This window comes from Halichoerus grypus, chromosome 7 (assembly GCF_964656455.1).
Source record: "Halichoerus grypus chromosome 7, mHalGry1.hap1.1, whole genome shotgun sequence".
In the NCBI taxonomy this organism is placed as follows: Eukaryota; Metazoa; Chordata; class Mammalia; order Carnivora; family Phocidae; genus Halichoerus; species Halichoerus grypus.
Genome location: NC_135718.1, coordinates 38,870,437 through 38,890,435, shown reverse-complemented (window position 1 = coordinate 38,890,435; position 19,999 = coordinate 38,870,437). Strand labels below are relative to the sequence as shown.

General features: G+C 39.6%; 2 protein-coding genes across 12 annotated transcripts in view; both read left to right on the top strand.

Annotated features, from left to right (window-relative positions):
• The window catches only part of ZFAND4 (zinc finger AN1-type containing 4), an 83,714-nt gene extending 76,342 nt beyond the window's left edge, over window positions 1-7,372 (top strand). For 4 of the 6 annotated variants that reach the window (XM_036119929.2, XM_078077443.1, XM_078077442.1 and 1 more), the window contains 2 exons: window positions 5,338-5,455; window positions 6,424-7,372. In XM_036119929.2, coding sequence (XP_035975822.1) covers window positions 5,338-5,455; window positions 6,424-6,559 — 254 coding nt within the window. In that variant the 3' untranslated portion in view covers window positions 6,560-7,372. Of the gene's footprint in view, window positions 1-5,337; window positions 5,460-6,423 lie in introns of those variants that run through there. The other 2 variants (XM_078077440.1, XM_078077441.1) reach the window with 2 other exon arrangements.
• A 10,437-nt stretch (window positions 7,373-17,809) lies between these two features.
• The window catches only part of MARCHF8 (membrane associated ring-CH-type finger 8), a 135,413-nt gene continuing 133,223 nt past the window's right edge, over window positions 17,810-19,999 (top strand). For 4 of the 6 annotated variants that reach the window (XM_078077436.1, XM_078077434.1, XM_078077437.1 and 1 more), the window contains exon 1: window positions 17,810-17,936. The gene's annotated coding sequence lies outside the window, so the exon portion shown is untranslated. Of the gene's footprint in view, window positions 18,067-19,999 lie in introns of all 6 variants that reach the window. The other 2 variants (XM_078077435.1, XM_036119940.2) reach the window with 1 other exon arrangement.

Below are 19,999 nucleotides of genomic sequence, written 5' to 3'. Positions count from 1 at the left end.
TGAATAAGGCTGTTAGGAACATGGATGTCCAAATATGTCCTTTTAATTCTTTTGGGTATGTACTCAAAAGTGGAATTGCTGGCTCATATGGTAATTCTATTTTTAAATTTTTAGGAACTGCCATACAATTTTCCATAGTGGCTGCACTATTTTATGTTACCGCCAACAGTGTGCAAAATTTCCAGTTTCTCCACGTTCTTACCAACACTTGTTATCTTCTGGGTTTTTGTTTATTTGTTTGTGTGTTTTTTTGGTAATGGACATTCTAACAGGTATGAGGTAGTATCTCCTTGTGGTTTTGGTTTTCATTTCCCTGATGATTAGTGATGTTGGGTATATTTTTATGCGCTTAGCTATTTGTACGTCTTTGGAGAAATGTCTGTTCAAATATTTTGCCCATTTTTAAATTGGGTTGTTTTGGGTTTTTTTTTGTTGTTGTTGAGTTTTAGATATTCTCCATATATTCTGGATACCGATCCCTTATCAGGTATATGATTGGCAAATATTTTCTTCCATTCTATAGGTTGCCATTTTACTTTATTGACAGTGTCTTTTTTTTTTAAGATTTTATTTATTTATTTGAGAGAAAGAGCATGAGCAGGGTGAGGGGCAGAGGGAGAGGGAGAAGCAGACTCCCTACTGAGCAGGGAGCCCGACGTGGGGCTTGATCCTGGGATCCCGGGATCATGACCTGAGCCGAAGGCAGTTGCTCAACCGACTGAGCCACCCAGGCGCCCCTGACAGTGTCTTTGATGGACAATAGTTTTTAATTTTCATGAAGTCCACTTTGTCTGTTTTTTTCCTTTGGTGCCTGTGACTTTGTTGTTGTGTCCAATAACTCATTGACAAATTAGGGGTGCCTGGGTGGCTCAGTCAGTTAAACATCTGCCTTTGGCTCAGGTCATGATCCCAGGGTCCTGGGACCAAGCCCCACATCAGGCTCTCTGCTCAGCGGGGAGCCTGCTTCTCCCTCTCCCTCTGCCTGCCACTTGCCCTGCTTGTGTGTGCACGCTCTCTCTCTGCCCCCTCCTTTGTCAAATAAATAAAATCTAAAAAAATAAAAATAAAAAATAAATCGTTGCCAAATCCACTGTCATGAAGCTTTCCCCCTATATTTTCTAGGAGTTTTATAGTTTTAGGTCTTATAGGTCAGTCTTTGATACATTTTGAATTAATTTTTTTTAATGTATATATTTTTGTATATGGTGTAAAGTAAGGGTCCAACTTTATTCTTTCTCATGTGTATATCCAGTTTTTCCAGTGCCACTCATTAAAAAGACCGTCCTTTCCCCATGAATGGCCATGGGCACCCTTGTCAAAAATCATTTGACACTGTATGTAAAGGTTTCTTTCTGGGTTCTTTATTGCCTTTCTTTATGCCAGTACCACACTGTTACTATAATATATCTGTGTTTAACTCTAATTTGGCCTTTTGTGCTTTTTCACTTCTCTTCTCACTCTTCCTCTGAAATTGCTGTTGCTGAGGTCACCAAAGATGTCCACAGTTTCAAATCCAGTGGATACTTTTGTATCCTTATCTGGTTTGATTGTTGTGGCCTTCCATCTTGAAATAGTTTCTTTCTTTTCCTTTGTTTCTCTTTTTTTCATTTCTTCTTCTTCTTTTTTATTATGAGCTATCATATTGTTGTAGATTTTTGTTCTGTTTCATTTTCTTAAACCTGAGTTTCTTTTTTAACTTGTTTTACCATCCCTCGCTTGTCCCCAGGTATACACTCTTTTGGTTGATTTCATTTAAGTCAAGCCATCAGCTGCTACCTGCAGTGATCATCACCTGAACTAGAGCTGTGTAACTTGCTGCCATTTCCTTTCAGTAATAACTGTATCATTCTGAATTTCCTTGAGTCTGTGAGAGTTTTGGTATAAGTTTTATTTAATTGATTTGCTAAGTTCTTCCATTGGTTTTCTTTGCTTTTAACTTACAGGGTCTCCCTTGGAAATCTTATCCATCGTTTAGTCATCATTTTTAGGCAGAGATTACCAAACTTGCATCCAGAACACTACTCTTATTACTTTGTTGGCTGTCTTTTCTGTTGGGTAAATTTTTATAGATCATTGTCTTAGATCAATTATTAGACTAGGGAATGCCAAACAAGTGAGTTATTCCAAATAACTTTAATCTTGTTTTGAAAAGCAACTTTTCACATTGGAATTATTTTATTGACTTTTTCTTTATTCATATGTCCAATGCACATTTGAGAAAAGGCTTCAGAGAAGAATTGATAATTGATGGTATGTTCTTACAAGATGAGTAGAGTTTTACTAGGTTGACAAGGTGGAATAGAGCATTTTAGAAGAGACTGCACCTGTGAGTGGGGTCTGCTGCTTCACTGAGAGTGGGTATGATGTGATAAATGACAGAAAATGACTCTGGAAGTTAGAAAGATATCATATTGGACATATAAGACCCTGAATGCCAGTGTAAAGAATAGTAGGAAACATGTATACTCATGATGGGTCCTATCATGAAGTAGATGACTTATAAATGGTTTTATTTAAGAGGTTTATTTAAAAAGTTTATTTATATAAAAGAATAGATGCGTATATGGAAACCACTCTCATAGGAGAAGACTGCGTTTGTGTCACTACTATGTTGTATGTTTCTGCACATTCACAAGAGTTCTTGAATGAAAAAGTGTGGGAAACATTTAAGTGAGGCAATTCCAAGGAAAGAAAAAAAAATTAAAATATGACTACACTGAACTAAATTATTATCAACAGGTTATTCCATTGGGGAAGAATATTCTAAACCTGAATTTCAAAGATAATTGGAATTAATGAGTTTCCAGAGGATATCTGGTACTATATATACCTTTCCTGTGTGTCCTTTGCAAATGCTTATCTTATTTTCATTTTTTAAGAAGTGGAAAGTACCCCATCACCTTGTTCTTGATAACTCTAAGTGCACTTGAAGAAGAAAGTGCTTATTAACTGAGTTAGCACTCGGGCACCACTGGGAGTCATTCACTTAGTTTTCAGTTTTGTTTCTACCATTAGGAGTCATTTAGTTAGTTTCCAATTTTGTGTACAGTTTTAGGCAAGATCTAGGAAAGTATTTCAGACTGGTAATAAAGCTGACAATGTTACTGGGTTTGTATATCCAGCACCCAATCTGGGTGGCAAAACATACAGCACCAATTCTTTGTAATTCCAATTTTTTGAACCCTTGAAGGATTTTCAGAGACTTTTAGCTGCCATATAAACATTAAGCCCAGGCCTCCCAAACCTTTTTAAGTAGTGAATAGGTACCAGTACCACTGAGACTCTACCACTTTTCTTTTCATTCTTTTCCCCTTGTTTTTGTTTTCTTTGTTTGCCTCTTGCTTCTTGGCCTTTTAGTGCCACCAAGCACAGTGTGCCTGTGCTGTTATTGTAACAACTATGGGCAGTGACTTGGAGCCTCTCTGCTTGAGTCAGGTTTGTTGGAATTTTGCTCAGTTCTAAGAGTATTTCACTTAGTAATTAAAGAAATTGATTTAATTTTTTTTGAAATTGATTTAATTATTTCTTTTTCTATTTATTTATTTTTTTTAAAGATTTCATTTATTTATTTGACAGAGAGAGACACAGCGAGAGAGGGAACACAAGCAGGGGGATTGGGAGAGGGAGAAGCAGCCCGATGCGGGGCTCGATCCCAGAACCCTGGGATCATGACCCAAGCCGAAGGCAGACGCTTAATGACTGAGCCACCCAGGCGCCCCTATTTATTTATTTTTAAAGATTTTATTTATTTATTTTGGAGAGAGCAAGAGCACGAGCAGGGGTGGGGGCAGAAGGGAAGGGAGAAAGAAAAAATCTGAAGCAGACTCCACACTGAGCAGGGAGCCCGACGCGGGCCTCAATCCCAGGACCCTGAGATCATGACCTGAGTCAAAGGCAGATGCTTAACCAACTGAGCCACCCAGGCAACCTGATTTAATTATTTCTTATGTAATAACAGATGTGCTGTTTTTTTTTATTATGTTCAATTAGCCAACATATAATACATCATTAGTTTTTGATGTAGTGTTCAGTGGTTCATTAGTTGCTTATAACACCCAGTGCCCATCACCACACGTGCCCTCCTTAATACCCATCACCCTGTTACTCTGTACCCCCAACCCCCTCCCATCTGTAATCCTCAGTTTGTTTCCCGGAGTCCAGAGTCTCTCGTGGTTTATCTCCCTCTCTGATTTCTTCCCATTCAGTTTTCCCTCCCTTCCCCTGTGGTCGTCCACACTATTCCTTATGTTTCACATATGAGTGAAACCATATGATTATTGTCTTTCTCTGCTTGACTTATTTCACTTAGCATAAAACCCTTCAGTTCCATCCATTTTGATGCAAATGGTTTTTTTAAGATAAAAAACCAAGTTGTTACAATAGTCCAAAATTCAGTAAATATTTTTTGGAAAGGTAGCAGTACTGTGAGATTGAGCAGTGCACCATATTAGTCACTATTGATGACGGGATATTTTATGTAATTAATAACATTTAAAATTTTCAGAATGCTTTTTACATGTGAGAACTGAGTTGACCTTAAAACACTTAGAAACCTAAGGGAGAAAAATATATGTTATGTTGTCTTAAAAATGAATAATTAAAGTTTTGAAAGAATAATTAGGGGTGCCTGGATGGTTCAGATGGTTAAGTGTCTGCCTTCGGCTCAAGTCGTGATCTCCAGGTTCTGGGATCGAGCCCCATGTCAGCCTCTCAGCTCAGCAGGGAGTCTGCTTCTCCCTCTCCCTCTGCTTCTCTGTCTGCTTGTGCTCTGTCTCTCTCTCTCTCAAATGAATAAATAAAATCTTAAAAAAAAAAGAAAGAATAAATAACCTGCTTGTGGTTTGATGAATATAATTTCAGTGGTGTAATCAGGACTAAAAGACCAGTTTCATGATACTCTGGTGCTTCTTCTTGATGTAAAAGTATTCTTTTATTTTCCCTATTGGGTGTTTGTGTTATATATTACATTGTTTTCTCTCAGAGGCCTCATAAAAATGATTTTGATCCAGAAATTTTTTTTGATTCACTGTCAAAGTTTGATGTACTTTACAATTACTGATTGCCTTTGGAAGTAATCAGAAAAGTGCCAGTGTGTACAGAAGTCCTGAAAACAATAAGTCTCAGTCAGTAGAAATTTACTGCATCTTTAAAAATACAACAGTTCTGCATCTTCACTTGTAGATTCTGTAGATAATTTTGGATATAAAAATAGCACAAATTAATTTTTTATGGCAAGGAAGTTTCCTGTGACAGGGATGTGTTTTATGTTTTGCTTAATACTATTTCACATTTAAAATGCTGTGCCTGTATTAATCAAGGTATTCTTTCTTTAAATAGGAGAATGTACTCATCACCTCCCACCTGTGAATGCCCCTATTCAAACAAAGAAGAAAGCAACAAAGCATTGTTTCCTTTGTGGGAAGAAAACTGGACTGGCTACTAGCTACGAATGCAGGCAGGTTGGCTGGCTGGAAAAGCTGAGATGCTTTCTTTGTGGTGACCCAGCATGGGGATACAGTATAACACATTCTTTAAATTGGCTATTCATAACATCATTAAGATGATGTTCAAATAGCAGCCCTCAGTTGAGTTCCTAATTGGTTAAAGTGAAGAGTAAGTAGACAGCTCCTGAGTTTATAAATCATGAGATCCTCTCCTGTCCTTCAAGTTAGGAGATTTAAATCAATAGGAGAATGTACTTTCTTTGTCTTATGATAGATATGCTTGGTTTTTGTTTGAATACAACTTGGAAGAACCCCTCCTCCAAGATTCTGTTTTAAATTGAACAGAAAAGGGACTAAATTTAAAGTTATTGTAATTTAACTATTATATGGTACAGTTTTATTTGAAAATGGATGAATAGTATATTCACAAAAAATAATGAATTTTCTCATAATTATTTCTTTCATTAGCATTGATTAATATGTTCTGAGGATGGTATCTGCCCTTAGTTTGAGTGCAGGCATTAAAATTAACTGCTGCTTCTTAGAGTATGTTTTATTCAAATAGAAACAGCTCATCTTGTTTGGTAGAAATATTTTGAAAGCCCTTTCATAATTAGGTTTTATGTGATTTTTTTTTGAGACTGAATTTCTCACAAATTCAGTTCTCCCAGGTTTACTGGTTATAAGAGAAATGATAGACATATTTATCAGCTTTTGCAATTTTACTGCTTCATAAAGATCTGTATCCTGTTTCATTCATAATAGATTCTTTATTATAAACTCTCATATTCATGGATAGTTAACTTTTTCTTTTTGGGGTACTTGTGCTGGTTTATGAGCACAAGGGAAATGTCTATGCTGAAAATTGCTAAGAGAACCAGAGGGCTCCTGTTGGATACCCGAAGTCAAGATCTGATCTTCCAAAGAGATGAGCCTCTATAGAAATGTGACATTCACATGAACTTTTTTTGTGCTTTAGATGTGGAAACAACTTCTGTGCATCTCATCGCTATGCAGAAACTCACGGCTGCACCTATGATTACAAGAATGCAGGGAGGAGATACTTACAGGAGGCAAATCCTGTGGTTAACGCACCCAAACTTCCAAAAATCTAGCTCTTGCTCTGCGCCTAGGAATTGTATTACAGTGACAGAAGAAATATTGTTCAGACTGCATTATTTTTGTTTGACTCCAAAAGATTTGCCAAATGACAAAAGCATACAATGCATACTGTTGGAGAAAGAATACTACTGTATTTGACATCTTTATCCTTTGGTGAATCAAAAGTTTTAAAAGTAGTTTTAAAAACTTTATAATGATTTAGCTTTGTTATTGCATGTCTTGTGTTAACTATTTTATATTTGATATTGCAATTTAAGAGACAAGTCTTCAAAAGATGCACTTTAGGAAGTTATCACTGACTATGTAACCAGCTTCCACATTGCACAGAAATGTGCCGCCATGCAATGGCTCTACTCAAATCCACCACTTTTTTGAGGGGTGTGGGGGGGGTGGGGATTTGTTTTTTTTTTTAAAAATGTGTGAAAATTTATTGAGTTTACTAGCAAGTTCCTTTTTATTTCAAGCTGCTTTTTATAAAAAAGAACATTTTGTTTCCCAGTGTGATTTTAACACATATCTCTTTCTTCCATATTCAGATTGGCATTCAGATTTATATCCATTCTATAAAACACATCATGTTAATCATACTATATATTTCTTAAAATACTATTTTTTGAATGGTAGTTTTACAATAGAAGGGGTCTCAGTTGTTGCCATTAAATATGGAATCCAACTTTTCACTTTTTGAAAAATGGCTGCATTTAAAACAAAATCTCACAACTTGGTTTGTTTTTCTTATAAGTTGAGTGCTATTACCAGGAGAAATTCAAATAAATATTCATTTTCATTATGAGTTTGATTATTTGATTATTTACAATAATTTTTCTTTTATAATTTTTAAAAATTTTCTAATTTAAACTCAATTTAATTAACATATACTATATTGTTAGTTTCAGAGGTAGAATTTAGTGATTCATCAGTTGCATATAACACCCAGTGCTCATCACATCACGTGCCCTCCTTAATGCCCATCACCCAATTACCCCATTCCCCCACCGACCTCCCCTCCAGCAACTCTCAGTTTGTTTCCTATAGTTAAGCATCTCTTATGGTTTGCCTCCCTCTCTGTCTTTATCTTATTTTATTTTTCCTTCCCTTCCCCTATGTTCATCTGTTTTGTTTCTTAAATTCCACAAATGAGTGAAATCATATATTTGTCTTTCTCTGACTTATTTTGCTTGGGATAATACCCTCAACCATTTCATTAAATAAATCAGTAATTTATTCTACTTGGAAAAAATGACTATCAGTATAAAGGTATTCTTTTAGGGTATAAGGGCCCTGTTCCCCAGATGTAACCAATATAACCAATATAAGCTTTTGGGAGTTCACTTGCTTCATGAAAGCTTAGTTGAATCAGATCCTGAAACCTGGTAAACAGGTAGCAGGTAACCCAAATAGACTTTGCAACTCTAGCCCAACCCAAGTTGGATCTGCAGTGGTACCAGAAGGCTAATTTAGGTGCTCTGCAGGGTCTCTTTCTCCACACAGGGGTGAATGAACTGGAGCATTCTGCTACCCTTCCTTCTACTTCCTAAAAGAGATTGAATGTTAAATGGATAAAGAGCCTTTATCTTTCTGAAGGCATCTCAAGATGCTCCTGATCAGGAAGGAAATATATTTACAGGTGGGAAAGATACTAGTGGAGGAGTGATACAATTAGGGGTTGGTGGCATACTTTTTAAGGGGAGCTATACAAACTAATGAAAATATTTACATTTATGTTGAGTAGTTCAGTTCTTCCCCCCACCCTCTTATCAAGACAATATGTGCTTTAGACATTTAAAATTTATTACGTGGGTAGGCTGCTGGAAAATGGACCAAAACATATTTATTCTACAATAAATATGAATGGTTAGGGTATTGATATATGCTTATTAGCGCACTATGCTTTTTTAAACTAAGACCATGTAGAAATAAGTCTTAAGTTTACCAAAGATTTTGGTCAAAGTTGAGTTTTTTGTCCTTGTTGTTTTACTAGTTTTTAAGTCACTGGGAGAGAAACCAGTTGATTCAAGAAATAATATCATTGGAAAGCATTTCTTTATGCTTTAAATTCTTATAAAGAGGTGATCATGATTTTACAGATCTCAGATCTGTCTTTACATCCCCAGTAATTATCAGAGTGCTTTGCATGTAGACACTGGTTAAACATTAGTTAAATAAATTAATTATATTGGACAGTTTAACCGTGATGAAAATGAAGGTGTTTATATTGTTTTATATAACTAAACTAATTTTATGTGATAAAATTCAGTTTCTGGATTTTATTTTATTTTTTTGAGGGGGGGCTGTGCAGAGGGAGAGAGAGAATCTCAAGCAGGCTCCACATCCAGCCCAGAGCCCTACATAGGGCTCAATCTCACGACCCTGAGATCATGACCCTAGCAGAAGTCAAGATTTGGACGCTTAACCAACTGAGCCACCCAGGCACCCCCTCTGGATTTTATTTTTAAACAGTAAGTATTTGGTTTTAGCAACATTAAAAGTTAAAATGTTTAACTTTTAGCTTTGTGAAATATTTTTTTAATTTTATTTTATTATGTTATGTTAGTTACCGTACAATACATCATTAGTTTTTGATGTAGTGATCCACGATTCATTGTTTTTGTATAACACCCAGTGCTCCATGCAGTAGGTGCCCTCCTTAATACCCATCACCAGGCTAACCCATCCCCTGGCCCCCCTCCCCTCTAAAACCCTCAGTTTGTTTCTCAGAGTCCATAGTCTCTCATGGTTCATCTCTCCCTCCGATTTCCCCCCCTTCATTTTTCCCTTCCTTCTCCTAATGTCCTCTATGCAATTCCTTATGTTCTACAAATAAGTGAAACCATATGATAATTGACTTTCTCTACTTGACTTACTTCACTTAGCATAATCTCCTCCAGTACAATGGAGTAATATTCCATTGTATATATGGACCACATCTTCTTTATCCATTCATCTGTTGAAGGGCATCTCGGCTCTTTCCACTATTGCGGACATTGCTGCTATGAACATTGGGGTGCATATGGCCCTTCTTTTCACTATATCTGTGTCTTTGGGGTAAATACCCAGTAGTGCAATTGCTGGGTCATAGGGTAGCTCTATTTTTAAATTTTTTTTTTTTTTTTTTTAAAGAAAGTTTTATTTTTTATTTATTTATTTATTTTTTTAAAGATTTTATTTATTTATTTGAGAGAGAGAGAATGAGAGACAGAGAGCATGAGAGGGAGGAGGGTCAGAGGGAGAAGCAGACTCCCTGCCGAGCAGGGAGCCCGATGCGGGACTCGATCCCGGGACTCCAGGATCATGACCTGAGCTGAAGGCAGTCGCTTAACCAACTGAGCCACCCAGGCGTCCCTATTTTTAAATTTTTGAGGAACCTCCACACTGTTTTCCAAAGTGGCTGTACCAACTTGCATTCCCACCAACAGTGTAAGAGGGTTCCCCTTTCTCCACAACCTCTCCAACATTTGTTGTTTCTTTCCCTGTCCATTTTTGCCATTCTAACTGGTGTAAGGTGGTATCTCACTGTGGTTTTGATTTGGATTTCCCTGGCGGCTAATGATGATGAACATTTTTTCATGTGTCTGTTAGCCATTTGTATGTCTTCTTTGGAGAAGTGTCTTTTCATATCTTCTGCCCACTTTTTGACTTGATTATTTGTTTTTTGGGTGTTGAGTTTGAGAAGTTCTTTATAGATCTTGGATACCAGCCCTTTATCTGTAGTGTCATTTGCAAATATCTTCTCCCATTCTGTGGGTTGCCTCTTTGTTTTGTTGACTGTTTCCTTTGCTGTGCAGAAGCTTTTTATCTTGATGAAGTCCCAAAAGTTCATTTTTGCTTTTGTTTCACTAGCTTTTGGAGATGTATCTTGAAAGAAGTTGCTGTGGCCGATGTCAAAGAGGTTACTACCTATGTTCTCCTCTAGGATTTTGATGGATTCCTGTCTCATGTTGAGGTCTTTCATCCATTTTGAGTTTATCTTTGTGAATGGTGTTAGAGAATGGTCGAGTTTCATTCTTCTGTATATAGCCGTCCAATTTTCCCAGCACCATTTATTGAAGAGACTGTCTTTTTTCCATTGCATATTTTTTCCTGCTTTGGCGAAGATTATTTGACCATAAAGTTGGGGGTCCATATCTGGGCTCTCTATTCTGTTCCATTGGTCTGTATGTCTGTTTTTGTGCCAGTACCATGCTGTCTTGGTGATCACAGCTTTGTAATATAGCTTGAAATCCGGCAATGTGATGCCCCTAGCCCCCATTTGTTTTTCTTTTTCAACATTTCCTTGGCGATTCGGGGTCTTTTCTGATTCCATACAAATTTTAGGGTTGTTTGTTCCAGCACTTTAAAAAATGTCATTGGAATTTTGATTGGGATGGCGTTGAAGGTATAGATTGCTGTGGGTAGCATAGACATTTTAACAATGTTTATTCTTCTGATCCATGAGCATGGAATGTTTTTCCATCTTTTTGTGTCTTCTTCAACTTCTTTCATGAGTATTCTGTAGTTCCTAGAGTATAGATCCTTTACCTCTTTGGTTAGGTTTATTCCGAGGTATCTTAAGGGTTTTGGTGCTATTGTAAATGGAATTGTTTCTCTAATTTCTCTTTCTACAGTTGCATTGAAGAAGTCAAACTCTCTCTCTTCGCAGATGACATGATACTTTATGTGGAAAACCCAAAAGATTCCACCCCCAAATTACTAGAACTCATACAGCAATTCAGTAATGTGGCAGGATACAAAACCAATGCACAGAAATCAGTTGCTTTCTTATAGAATATATTATTTTATACCAACATTTATAAATAGTACTTACTAAAATTTGCACAACACAGTGAAAGCTATAGTTTACTGGAGAATAGTGCTATTGTTCTTTTTTTTTTTTTAAGATTTTATTTATTTATTTGAGAGAGAGAGTGAGAGCATGAGTTGGGGGAGGGACAGAGGGAGAGGGAGAAGCAGACTCCCCTCTGAGCAGGGAGCCTGATGTGGGGCTCAATCCCAGGACCCTGGGTTCATGACCTGAGCCGAAGGCAGACACTTAACTGATTGAGCCACCCAGGTGCCCAAAAAAGATTTTCCTTGAAAAAATTTCATTTAAGGGGGACCTGGGTGGTTCAGTTGGTTGGGCATCTTGACTCTTGGTTTCAGCTTAGGTCATGATCTCAGGGTCATGGGATCGAGAACTGCTTCAGGCTCCACACTTAGTGGGGAGTCTGCTTGAAATTCTCCCTCTTCCTCTACCCATCCCCCTCTTTCTTTCTCTCAAATGAGTAAATCTTTTTAAAAATTTCATTTAAATACAGTATTCAGTTATTCAATAAATATTGTGCATCTATTAGTGTCATGCGCTATTGTAAGTGCAGCAGATGTAGTGTTTAACTAAATAACATTCCTGCTTTCATTACATGCTTACATTCTAGAGGAAAAAATAAATATGCCAGATGGAGTATCGGTGTGTTAGGATGCTGTATTCAATTACCAGGGCTACCATAATAAAGTACCACAGACTGGGCAGCTTACACAACAGACTTATTTTCTCACAATTCTGGAGGCTAGACGTCAGAGATCCAGGAGTTGGCAGAATGAGAAGAATGTCATTGGTTTGCAGATAGCCACTTCTCCCTGTGTCTTCACATGGTCTTTCCTCCATGCACAGCTGTGTTCTAATCTCCTCTTCCTATGCGGACACCAATCTTAATGGATCAGGGCCCACCCTAATGACCATATTTTGTCTTATCACATCTTCAAATTCCCTATTGTTGAGGGGTGAACTAGGGGGACCCCGCACCTTGGGGCCTCAACCCAGCCAGACCTGAAGGAGTCAGCAAAAGTTCTTAGTGTCATCAGGAGAAGGAATTCAGGACAGACATGGCAGCACAGCAGATGAGTAATGGATGTGGGAAAGTTTATTAAAGTGAAAAATACACTCTCAAGATATGAGGAGTGAGACAGACACAGAAAGACAGCGCTGTGTTCCCTGGGGGTTGGCTTGGGTTTCTATCTTTTATAGATAGTTGTTAACTAGGGGGTAGAATAGTTATTACTTGGGGCAGGAAGCCGAGTTTCTCGCTTTTTCTTCCTAATTTGGTCAGAGGTTTCCTGTCATGGTATCCTCCATCTTGGGTCTGTCTGGTTTGATCTGGCGTCTTGTGGCATGCTGCCAGGATAGGTCTCTGACTTTCCCTGATAGCTGACTAGGACCACCTCATTGCTGGCCTCCAGGTATCCTATTAGAACCTAACTAACTGCTGACTCTATCTCCAATACAGTCACAGTATGAGGTACTGGGGGTTAGGAGTTCAACATATAAATTATGGGGAGACATAATTCAGACCATAGCAGATTCTATATATTTCTGTGGTAGCAGATTAACCCCCAAAGCTCAGTGGTTTAACTGAACAAAGTTTATTCCTCACCCATGCAAAATCCAGTGAGCCAGGCAACTTCCCAGGCTAGCTACCTGATGAGGCAATTCAGGCTGATTCGGGCTATTTCCATTGTATGGTTTTGCCAATGCAACATGTATTCTCTAAGATTGCTGCCCCAGGGGAGAGAGGACTGGAGGGTTGCTCATTGGCTTTTCAATGACTTTGTCTAGAAGTATATATACATTCTGCTTACAGCCCATTGGTTAGAACTAGTCATATGGCCTTACCCAATTGCCAGAGTTATGGGGGGGGGGGGATGGATATTTAATGAGCTGTAAATGTCCCTGCCACAGATGGTATTAAATGCAAAAAACCAAGCACAATAGGGTGACATAGTGTTGTTTTAGAAAGGGTGGTGAAAGACCTCCACTATGAGAAAGTTATATTTAAGTAGTCACAAAGGGAGTGAGGAAATGGGGGAAAGTGTTCTAAGCCTGAATAAACCAAGAAATAGCAAGGAAGCCTGGCAGCTAAAGCAAAGCAAGTAAGGGGGACAACAGGAAATAAGAGGCTACATCATGGAGGACTTGATAGGCATGAACTTTGGATTTTATTCTGAATTGGGATAATATTGGAGGTTTACATAATTGGACTTAAGTTTTAAAAAATCACTCTGGTGATTGTGTAGAGAAAAGATTGTAGGAGGCAAGGATGGAAGTCAGGAGACAGATACAGTAATCATTCATGTGGGAAGTCACAGGGCTGGGCTGGGATATAGCACTCCTGGATGGTGTTTAGCATTCTCTCCTCAAACCACCAACACCCCTTTCACTCTCTGTCTTCACTCTCAACTTCTTATTTTATTAAACTAGGAACAATTGGAAAAGAAATTCTTTTTTAAAAAAAAAAAGATTATTGAGAGAGAGCATATGTGAGTGGGAGAAGGACAGAGGGAGAGGGAGAGAGTCTCAAGTAGACTCCACACTGAGCACAAAGCCCCATGGGGGGCCCTGATCCCAGGACCTGAGGTCATGACACGAGCCGAAATCAAGTCAGATGCTCAAGCGTACCGGGCTATCTGTATCTGTGTCTTCCCACTTCCCTTCCAGCCAACTCAAGGATTTCCTTCCTACAGTTGTCACACTCCTGCATTGATATTTTCTCATCACTGGACCATTTCTAATAGTGTATAAATATTTAAACAAAACCTAACCCCCACATCTCTTGCCTGCTGTTGTTCCATTCCTCTGCTCGTCTTTGCAGCAAAAGGAAATCTGCTTGTTGTCACCATTTACTATCTCTGCAATAAGGCTTGTATCCCTACCACTTTATTTTAATTGCTCTGTTCTCAAGTTTTCAAAGATCCCTCCGCTGCTAAATCCAAAGGTCAGTTCTCATTTTACTCAACTTCTCAACAGCAAATGAAATGACACACTGAGGCACTTCCTTCTCCCTAAAACATTTTCTTCACTTAGGCTTTAGAACTGCTCTATTTCGTTTCCTTTGGCTGCTCCTGCTATGTTTCCTTTGCTAGTCTTCCCATCTCCGAAGTGCTGCATGAGCAGCCTTTGGATCTTTTATTTCCCCTGCAATTATGCAATTAATGTACTTGGTCAGCAACTTTCAGTGATTTTTCAAACTGTAAGGCCATACTGTTACTTGGTTAAAAAATCAGTTGAGTTGGGAGAAGTTTTAAAAAATGGAACAGCATAAAGTGGAAAAGAACGGAAACAATGAATTATAGGGAGGGTAGATTTGCTTTTTGAAAATTTTAAGGTATCTACATGTATTTGGTCAGTATGGAAAATGTATTTTGTATCCTGGGTTGAGATCAGAGGTATGAAAGTTACTGCTCTGTGTGATCTCATTCAATCTTGTGGCTTTAAATACCATCAACCAATCAATTTATATCTCTATAGCTCCCCTCAGAATTTCATTGTCTTCTGTGCAGTTGCTAACTGTACACCTCTATTTGGATGGCTAATAAGCAGGTCAAATTTAGCGTGTCCGAAATCAAATTCTTGATTTTTTTCTCCCAGCCTGCACATATCCTTTTTTGACTTTAAAAAAGAAAAGTCAAAAAGGTTGACTTTTTGAAAAGTTATTGTACCAGCAAAAATGAATTTATTTGGGAATAGCAGAGAATTGCAATTCAGGAGAAGCAAGGTATAGCAAAAACCTTAGGGTAGTCTAACAAAAGAGAGGAACATTATTTTATGGAGATGAAGGAGGAAGTTGGGAGGGGTTTTTTTGAACAAAAGTCCATTGCAGAAAAGCAAGAATTCAGGGTGATGAGGGTTTCTGATTGGCTGAACTGCTGGCATAGTCAATTTCTTATAGGAGATGGACTGTACATCTTTTCCTATTGGGACCTGTAATTGATGATTCTTTCTGTTATCGTTTCTTCTCTTGAGGGGTAATCGATAATTCTTCCAGTAATTGACGGGGAGTGGTATGGCACAAGAGCTCCCTCTTCTGGCCTCCCAACTCCATTTTAGTGAGGTTTCCCTTTATTAATTTTCACACCCTTCTCCATCTAAGTAAATGACAGTTCCATTCTTTTGGTTGTACAGGCCAAAAACCTTGGAGTCATCCTTCACTCTGTTCTTTTACAAATACCTCTAATCAATCTGAATATCCTATTGGCTCTACTTTTGAAATATGACAAATACTATGTAAAGCAAGACTGTCATTTAGCATAGCATAGGAAGGCCAAAATCAAGAGAGAATATACAGATATAGTGAAATCACATTTTTTATGGTTATTAATAAAAAGGAAAAGACATTTAGACTTGGAATCAGGAGACATAAATATGAGGCTGGCTCTACCACATCATAGCTTTGTAACACCTTAGCAGGTTATTATCCACTCTTTCTCTGTTTGCAAGTCTCCTGTTATTCCTTACATTCATCACTCTAGTGAGAACGCTAGTATATCCACTGTGTTGGATGATACGCTGTTATAGAGTCTTATATAATTATAGTATATCTTATCCTACCTACCAATGCATTTTGTTTGCAACAAAACCCTAACTGAAAAACTAGGTAGGTTCAGCCATTTGGTGGTGACTTCTTTCTTTCCCACAAACTCTAGGAGAGGGTAGGCAATTTTCTTATGTGGGCTGAGGCAGTGGACAGGTAGTATACTAGGAGTCGCCACCACCACAAACAGGATGTAGAATTAACCTGCTGCCATAAGGCCAGTGCTCCCCTTGGAGTGAAGACCTGGTCACCCATGAGCAATTCCCTTATTGGTAGCCTTCCATTCTAAATGCAAAGCTTTCTTTGTCGTTGTGCTTAGTTTCCCTGCTGGCAATGCTCAACTCCAGTCCAGGTGGCAAGAGTCCAGACCCTGGACCTGAACCCTTTCAATCCATCAGTTGCCTTTCCCTCAGGACTCTGACCTCCTATATATCACTACCGTCTTGCCAAAGGTCATATATGGTTAACATTTATTGAGGACTGTATGTATTGGGCACTTTAAAGTGCTGTGCCAGCATTATTTCATTTCATCTTCATAACTGTTCAGTAGCTACTTTCCTTTAAGTAGATGAAGAGGTTCAGAAATGTTAAGTAAATTGCTTAGATAGAAATGACTGAGTCAGGACTCACCTTGCATTGTCTCCATGAGTACTGCCTAACTTACAGATCCCTCTGGATATGTGAATAGTCTTTGCCACTTCCTACAGATTCACAAGCCATAGATTAGCCAATATTTTTGCTTCTCAGGCATGGTCTAGGCATAAGGTATACCAGTGAAAGATACTATTCCTGCCTTTAGGGAACATCTGCTGCCAGAAGCAGCAGAAAAACTCAACAGGTTGTGGCAACTGGCCTTGTAACCTATTTTCCATAGTAAAAGATGAGTGTGGAGAAAACTCATCACTATATTTTCTTCTCTTTGTAATGTTGCATTTTAGGTGTGTTAATGAAGAGGATGTTTGACCTTGCACAGACCTGAAAGATATTTTGAGCCCACTGTTTTGACCCTGTCAGTTTGCTCTTAGCCATGTATGCAACATGATCAGGATTGTATGGAGGAATTAATTATACAATAGATCACTCCTGGACAACAGAACAATTCTGGAATATTTGAAGGTATCGGCTCACAATTCTCTCATGAATTTACTAAGAAATAGTACAAATTAGTCTTTTATGCAATTTATAATGACTATTATGGGAGAAATTGGCAGTGGCTGAAACTTCTGTAAAGTCTGATGGAGGAAAACGACTTAGTAGAAATAGTTACTAAAAACAAGTATCAGCTATAATCAGTAAAGTTTGATGTGGACAAAACCTGAATGCTGAATCAAATATTTATTTAGGTCTGTTTGTATTTACACATACAAAGACTAATGCTCATGAAAATCATAATATATAATTTAAAATAAAAGTTGGAAGTCCCATAAGCCTTCCTCACACCCATTCCAGGAGGGGAGTCGCGGTGGGGTAGGCTGTGGAATAGCCATTCACTCCAGATTAGGGAGCGAAAGTAAACAGAACTGTTCCTTAAGGTAAACAAACGCTCCGCCTTCGTTTGCTAGCCTTAAGTAGGGAAGTATTTCCATTTTTTTCTCCCAAGTGCAGCATCAGAATACCTGACCGAATTCCCTTCTCCTTTCAAAGCACTAATAATATAAGCGGTCAGGCCCGGGGCTCACAAAGGGATGAAGCAGTAACGGTGGGGGTCTTTCCCCTTCCGCTGCCGGATTGCTTGGGACCCGTCCACTCTCGCCTCTGCACCGACCGCCAGGACCAGGGAGGCGGAAGGACCGCGGCGCCGCGGCCGCTCGCCCACCCTTAGCGCGCCGCCGTTGCCGGGCAACACCTCCACAACCCCCGCCCCCGGGCGGACACGTGACGCGCATGTCACGTGACGGGACGGCGTCCTCCCGCGGAGGGGTGTAAACAGGCCGGGTGGCGGCCGAGCTGCGGGCCTGCTGCATCCTGGTGTCCGGCATGCTTCGGGCGGGCCGGGGCGGCCCAGCCGCGAGCTCAGCGCCCACCTGAGGTAACTCCTGCGGCCTTGGGACGGGCGTACCTCACGCCGCTTGCAGTCGCTGCTGCTCGCCGCCGACAAGGCCGGCTGAGCCCCCTGCCCCGGCAGGGGGTGTGGCTGCCGGCTGTGCAGTGCGCGACAGGTGGGTTGGGAGTGGGCGGCCGCCGAGGCCAGGGCTCTGCAGCTCCCAAGTCCCTGGGTCGCGGCCCTGGCGTGGAGCCGGCCGAAAGGCGGCAGCGAGCCCGGGTTGTGGGCCCTTCCGTTCCGGCTGCTCGAGGCTTGCCCCCGGGGCCGGGCCGAGCCGGGGGCCGCAGGATCCGTCGGGCTCTGAGGGCCTGGGGCTGCCAGCGTGGAGTCAGTCCCAGTTGAAGTCCGGCCCTTGCGGGCTGTGAGACCTTGGGCAGGTCAGCCTCAGCGCTGGCCCTGGCCTCAGTTTCCACATCTGTAACGAATGTCTGGACTAAGTGATCTTTGAGGACCTTCCACTTTTGACGTGTGTGATCTCGAGAGAGACCTGTATACTTTGGAAGCTGCCAGAGGGAAAGCTTAGGTAGATAGTTGTCTTTTAATTGCTAAGTTCCTGTTTGTCTTTAAATTTTTCATCTGACACGATTTGGATTCTTGTTCACCTGGGTGAAGTTTTTAATAGAAAACTTTTATACAAAGTAATGGTTTATGTTGCTGTTTTTTTCAGGCTTTTCTGATACAACGAAACCTTTCTTAGAACTTCCTTTGGAAGTCCAGTTAATTAAAAAAAAAAAAAGAAAGAAAATCGAAACCTCTGTCTGCCTCGCGGTCTTCCTGCTCTACTGCAATACCCCTAAGGGCCCCCAGGGATCACAGGTTGAGAAGCACTGTTACACTGTTGAGGAGGTGTTCTGTGTTTGTTAATTTGACAGGCTCTGGAAGATGAATCTTTTGCTTACGTGGAGTTTTCTTTTATTTTTCCTTCAACTTTGTTCGACCGTATGTCATACAATTAGAGAGACAATTAGTATATTTTGCAGATAGACTTGGAAAAGACCCCCAAATTTCCGATGCACCTTTCTGTTTCCATCTTTTCTTGCATTCCAGGCCCAAGGGATGTGAGTGTATGTTTATAATAGTGAGACTTAATGCTCATTGCTGGCCTAGTTGCTCAGGTATAGAATGGGAGTGGAAGACTTTTTGCAAGACTTTTATTTAGACCCAACTGAATGGATTAGGATATTTCCTCCGAAAAATACATAAGTCGGGAAAGTACATGACTTAAAATTGTTAGAGCCATGGAATAACATGAACATATCACAAATTTTGAAACTCTGGATCTTGAGAGAACTGGGTTTAGGAGAAAAGGAGGTTCTGTTTCATATAGTGAGTGAATGTATAAACAATATGAAGTGGTCTGTAGACCAAGAATTATCAGGATGATTTTTTTTTTTTTAAGAGAAATGCTTAGTTTCCTGGTTTGTTTTCGAAGACTAGGGTTGATAAGAGATTTACTGAAACTTGGAAGTTTGATACTGAAAGAGGAAAACCATAGCCTTTTACAGCTCGTCCGCTTGGTGCTTCTGTGAGGTGAGCCAGAATCAGAGGTTGAAAGGACTATGAACGGAACCCAAGGAGACCTAGTGGATATGTTTTCTCTTTTTAAAGTAACTCACTTCCTTAATCTTTGGTGTAGGTTTAGGTTAAGTCACCTCTTTTCTTTAGGTCTCAGTTTCTGCTACAAAGTGAGGAAATTGGATTGATTACTGCTCCATTTGTTGGCTTCAGTTAGGGTTACCAGATAAAATACAGATAACTTAGTTTAAATTTGAATTTCGGATTAACGGTGAAAAAGTTTTTAGTATAAATATTGCATAAGGCATGCATTATTTATTTATTTTATTTTATTTTATTTTTAAAGATTTTATTTATTTATTTGACAGCACAAGTAGGCAGAGTGACAGGCAGATGGAGAGGGAGAAACAGGCTCTCCGCTGAGCAGGGAGCCGGATGTGGGGCTCGATCCCAAGACCCCAGGATCATGACCTGAGCCGAAAGCAGCCGCTTAATGGACTGAGCCACCCAGGCGCCCCAAGGCATGCATTATT